At 31.0% G+C, this 6,000-nt stretch overlaps 1 protein-coding gene across 2 annotated transcripts; it reads right to left on the reverse strand.

Annotated features, from left to right (window-relative positions):
• Positions 1 to 3,168: 3,168 nt before the first annotated feature.
• On the reverse strand, positions 3,169 to 5,572 carry LOC110658146 (protein DETOXIFICATION 24). Of its 2 annotated transcripts, none has more exons than XM_021815630.2 (8): positions 5,218 to 5,570; positions 4,574 to 5,115; positions 4,376 to 4,462; positions 4,230 to 4,286; positions 3,920 to 4,158; positions 3,721 to 3,839; positions 3,476 to 3,562; positions 3,169 to 3,311 (listed from the first exon to the last, which is right to left on the reverse strand). In XM_021815630.2, the coding sequence occupies exons 1-8, from the start codon at positions 5,464 to 5,466 to the stop codon at positions 3,234 to 3,236; spliced, it is 1,458 nt and encodes a 485-aa protein (XP_021671322.2). In that variant the 5' UTR covers positions 5,467 to 5,570; the 3' UTR covers positions 3,169 to 3,233. The 2 variants fall into 2 exon arrangements, 1 of the variants encoding a protein (XP_021671322.2); XR_009148737.1 differs by having other exon boundaries at positions 3,294 to 3,311; positions 3,637 to 3,839; positions 5,218 to 5,572.
• Positions 5,573 to 6,000: the final 428 nt, after the last annotated feature.

Here is a 6,000-nt window from a genome sequence, read left to right on the forward strand (position 1 = left end):
CAACCAGTAAAGATTTTAGATCGACAAATTAGGAAACTCCGGTCTAAGGAAGTGGCTTTAGTCAAAGTTTTATGGCATAATCACTCAAGTAGTGAGACTACATGGGAGGCAGAATCTGAAACGCAAGCCAAATATCCTCACTTATGTGATTCTTCAGGTTGGAATTTTATCAGTTTAAATTCAGGAACTAAATTTCTTTTAAGGGGGGAAGTATGTGAAAACCCAATATTTTATGTATTTATTTATTTTAATTAGCTAACAATAATTTAATATATTTATTAAAAAAATATTTTATTGGATGACCTGCTTATATATATATATATATATATATATATATATATATATATATATATATATATATATATATATATATATATATATATATATATATAAATTTACGTTTTATAATCTGATGTGCACAGATAATTTTTAAAATTTTGTTTCTCAATTTATCACCTTCGATTCTATTTTCAAGGTAAAAATTCTCGTTTTTTGTTCAATAATGGGTAAATTTGATTTTATTTTCTTTCCTTGATCTGTTACAACTACTCTAGAAATTCATTTTTTTTTCTTTAATTATTGGTATTGAGTTGGGTTAATTATAATTACTGTGAGACAATAACTTTGAATTTAGATTATATATATATATATATATATATAAAGTTATTTTATTTTATTATTATTTGATATTTTTCTCTTATATTTTGGGTGTGTAGGAGATTCGAATATTCAATCTGTCAGTTGAAATTGTCTCTTTTATTGAATCTAGTTATCGTTTTGGAGGTTCCAGGTGAGTGGTAGTACATGGCACTATTTTAGTCCCTTTCAAAATTTCTCAGCATTAAATTTGTTATTAAATGAAATTTTAAATTAGTATTTTAATAATTATTTTATATGTGATCTTCTAGAGTTTTATTTTATTATTGAATTTTATTCCGATTTTGATTAAATAATTAATTTTATCAATTATCTCTGCATTAGAGCCATTAGGATTCCGGGAATAGACCTTTAGTGTCTTTATATTGATTGATATCTGACTATAAAATTTACTAATGTGTTACACTAAATTTATTTGAAGATTAATTTGATCTTATTGACTGTCTGAAATTATTAAAATAAACTATTGGTATTGCACTATTAGTTATTATTTGCTATCTGAAATTTTTCGTGGATTTTGATTGATTTATACAATTTGATTTTCTGTTTTGAATTGGTACCTGTGCCCAGTATCTGTATCTGCTATCTGGCCCCGCCGTGTGGACTATCACTATATTAGGTTGCATTATTGAGTTATGCATCATTGCACTTTATGATTTGCATTAGTATCATATGCATTGATATCTGTGAAGGAGGAGGAAGGTATCTAATATCTGGTAGCGCGCTTACTATCTGGCCTTTAATGATGTGGGGTATCATCACCCTGGTGCATTGTATTATAAATTTTTTATTGAATGAATTCTTTTATATATATGTTTTATGAAATTATTTTATGAATAATTTTGATAGCATGAGCATGATTTTATTGAATAGAAAATTTATTATGAAATTAATCAAGCATTTGCCTGTTCCTGTTCCGTTGTGTGCTATAATTATCATTCACTGAGCATTTAGCTCAAATCACGTTTTCTCTGTCTGTTATCTATTTCAGATCAGTAGAATTCTGCAGCTAATTCCAATATTCAGTCCATTTTCTAGAGAAGGACAATCTTTGATTTTTTTCTCATGGTATGCCCAAATTCATATTTTCTCGGGCTAATAATTAGTTTAGTTTATTGAACAGTTTAAGTTTTTATTTGAAATCTGTAGAGACTCCGCAGTTTACTTATAAGATATTTATGATGTTTATTCAGTATTTTGTTTATTTGAATTTTGTCTATTTTTTGAGATTAGTAAGTGACAATATATTCACTCAAGATACTTTGATAAGGCTTGTATGATTTAAAAATATTTAAATTAAGCACCGATCACGGTTCATAATTTTGGGTAGTGACATATATTCTGATGTCAGGGATTGTCATGTCAAAAGTTCTATGCTACCGATCGAGCATTAGTGTGGAGGTTTGAATCTTAATAATGGCCACTTCATCCAATACTGTTGAACACCAGTCATAATTTAATCGACTCTGGGTACTCTATTAAACGGAAGCAACACTGCCATTAGAGTAAACCCACATAATGGCCTTTATATTTTGAAGTTGGAATGAGAAATTGGTTTATGTTCAGGATCCACCTAAACAATTGTGGAGATTGGCTTATCCTGGTAGGGAGCTTCTATCTCTTAAATCTGAGCTTTAGAAGGAAATGGGCTGCCAAGCTTCAGATCCCTTGACTGATTTTTGGTATGCAGAAGATTTTATATGGAACTGACCATGAATCTGATATCAATGGTGGAACCAGGAATTGACTTTAGGGGGCGAAAATCCGTGAGCCAACATACAATCTGTTGAGAGAATATATATATATATATATATATATATATATATATATATATATATATTTTAAATTTTCTTCCCTCGGAATCAATGGATGTAGTGTTGTTTGAATGAGAAAATGCTTGCACCATCTTACCATCCAATTTATCTTGTATGGAAACACTCAAATGACACTATCTTTTCAATAAGGAAAATTATTTGATGGATTTTAGTATTTACTTTGAATGACAATAAGTTTTAATTTAATAGAATTGAAATTATTTTCTTATTGAAATGATCATAAGGTCTTGAATTTAAATTTTATTAAAATTAAATCAATTAAAATATTTAATTTGAATGTTTACACTCTGTTAGACTAATATTTCATTTTATTTTGTAATATTAAAAAAGAAAGTATTTTTTTGAAAGAATTTCAAATTAACTAAAAAAAAAATTAATTCTAAAGGGCTTTCACGTACAGTTAACTTCGTTTTCCACCAACTTTTATACCCATTAATTGTCTTGTACAATCAACTGTCAAATTATTGAGGACATGAGAGTGAGCAAAAAGCAAAGGCCAAAAAAAAAAAAAAAAAAAAAAGAGAAAAGAAGACTAGAGAGTGAGAGAAAAAGAAAGAAAAGGCAAAGGATAGAAGAGAGTTCGGTTTAATAATATATATATAAAATTAGTGGGTTTGATTCGCCAATGGTATCCAATTGTTCTATTTAATTTTTTTTTATTTATATTTTCTAAAGCTTTCTGCAAAAGAGGAAATTCCATTGGTAAGATGTATTATACATTTTCGTAAGCAATAAATAATTTTATTCATGAGCAGAACTTTTACTAAACTCTTCTGAAGGTTTCAAGAATCGATTCAGACGTTCTGATGCCTTTTCAACCTGCATAAAACAAATTAAAAAAAGTGAAAAATAAATTCAAGTGTTTTAATCGTATTTTAATTTGTCCCTTATAAATTACAATCATCTTTCTTTTGTTTTTCCTTTTTAAAAAAATAATAATAAAAGGTTAAAATAGGGCAAGGAAAACTAGCTGTTTAGCTTACCTGTTCCTCCCAGTTAGTTCTTGAGGTGATATAGCCAAGTGTTATTACTTGCATTATTTCTCCAAGTATCATTCCAATCCAAATTCCCTGTAAAAAGAAAAAAAAAAAGTGAGGCGTAACAATTCATTAAACCTATCAAATCATCATTAAAAAAAATGTACCATTTTCACGGTCGGTGGTCAAAATAGAGACTTATCCTACAACAGGGAGGGGGAGACTGAAGAAGAAAAGGGGAAGGAGGACACCTTTACTTGCAGATGAGCTACAAATCCAAGAATAACACCTACAGGGACCCCAACAGCGTAATAGCAACACATGTTCACATATGCAGCCATACTTTGCCTCCCAGCACCTATTGCTGCCCCTGCAATAATGGATGTGCAAGTTCATAAATACAAGACACTGGGTTAGTGATTTTTCTTAGAAAGATCTTGAAATGCTTGCCTGAGAAAACTGCCTGAAAGCTGTTGAGTAGAATGGAGAAAGCAAGTAGGATTGAGAGGCTTGACACATATTCTGCTATTGCCTTTTCACTTGTGAACAAGTACGCGATTTTGTGGCCAAGTGATAAACACAAAATCCAAAAAAACACTCCAATTGAAACTGAAGTACCCACGTTAACTTTAATAGCAAATTTCGCTGCTTTGGCTTCTCCTCTGCCTAATTCATTTGCAACCCTCACGCTACACAAACAAGATATATAATTATGCATCTGTCACAAGGTACTCGAAAGGTATATTAATGAAAGTCAGACCTGGTGGCAGACAGGAAGCCCATACATAGCATAAAATCCCAATCTGTAACGTTGATGCTGCAGAGACATTGTCCTGCAAGCCATTAATTGGAAAACGACTAAAGCAAACAGAAACAAAAATTGGTGATTTTGGATATGGTCTTTACCAAATGGAGAAAGCAGATATTGCAGTTTTGGCATTTTTCATGTATCCAGCCAGCAAGACTAAGATAGAATAGTACCATAACTCCAAGCTATTCAAACCATGCCACAAGGAAATAGGATTTGTTACCATTTTACATTGGAGTAATAATTGGAAACATACAGAGATGGAATTCACTATATAAAGGAAAAATAGACCTTACCAGATCATCACACCTGAGGATATCGAAAGCTTTAACGAGGGTAATAAATCAGAGAAGGCAGCTAGAGTGAAACCTTTCCAAGTTTCGGGACACCAGCCCCCAAATATATATACAAAGTCTCCAATCACAACAAACCAACTTGATATAATAATAGAACTCATTGCACCAGGAATCCCCAGGTTCAGTTTAACCACAAAGATCCATGACAGGAGCAAATGAAGCACAAATGAAATAGCAGAAAGCCACCCAACAATCATGTTTTTGAGCTGAGTCCGCAAGAACTTTTGGATGGTCTGGTTAAATACCAAATTATATAGATATGGAATGAACCATGGTGACATCTCCCCAGCTTTGTTAGCTATGTCTTCTTTCTCCCCGAGTAGCTTGAAGATTCGCGATGAGAAGATAAACACAGGAAGCATGACTGTTGCTGTAGAAAAATTGATGATCCATGATCGCTGCAAGTAGATACCCATCATGTGGTATTGCTTTGCTCCAAAAGCTTGACCGCACAAAGTCTCCGTTGCACTCGACGTGCCTGCCTAGTAAAATAAAAGAGGAAAACAAAGAACCAACAAAATATGTGTTTATCTTAATGATCTAACACGTTAAAATTGTCTTGCAATGAGTAATATGAATCTTACCAGCGTTCCTTGAACGAATGGCATAGCGATGATTTGCATAATTGAATAAGCTGCAAGTTCTAATTCTCCAATATGTCCAATAAAAGCCTGTGTTACTACAAGGATTCCAAATTGAGTAATCTTTGCTAATATAGAAGGAAATGCAATCCTCCATAGCTTCTTTGATTCTATCCAGACCCTGCATTTCAAATCACAACTAGTTTTTTCTTCTTTGCCTGGAGGCTTCTCTATTTCCATTTTGCATTCCATCAATTATTCTACTGTAATAATCCTGCAAGAACACAAGAAATTTCTATGACATTTGGTTGTTCACAAGTTAGCTTTGACAGTTACTTTTTTATATTGTTCATTACAGTAGCTGACAATGGCAAAAGCAAAAGATATTATACCTTTAGTATGGGTTAAATACGGGTAATTTTGTTTATAAAATAATTGACGGGGTAACAAATTAATTTGAAAATATTTAATTTCATGAAAGGAATTAAAGTTAGTTATTTTTATGAAAACACTCAATTATTGAGTAATTATTTGTGACAATATAAAAAAATCCAATAAAACAAAATTAAACTGGCATGTAAGGACCAGGGCACTATAAGGTTCAAAATTAGAATTAAATCTGAACATGAACGAGTCAATTTAGTTAGAGCCAAAACTTTTTCTTTTCAAATAGAAAAAGTTAAGAAAAATTTTAACTATTCGATTTGGTTAAAATTATTTCGAAACTTATTGAATCGTAATTAAATTAAAAATAAAAATAAATTAAAAAAATTAATTGAAATTAAA

The sequence above is a fragment of the Hevea brasiliensis genome, chromosome 5 (assembly GCF_030052815.1).
Source record: "Hevea brasiliensis isolate MT/VB/25A 57/8 chromosome 5, ASM3005281v1, whole genome shotgun sequence".
NCBI classification, from domain to species: Eukaryota; Viridiplantae; Streptophyta; class Magnoliopsida; order Malpighiales; family Euphorbiaceae; genus Hevea; species Hevea brasiliensis.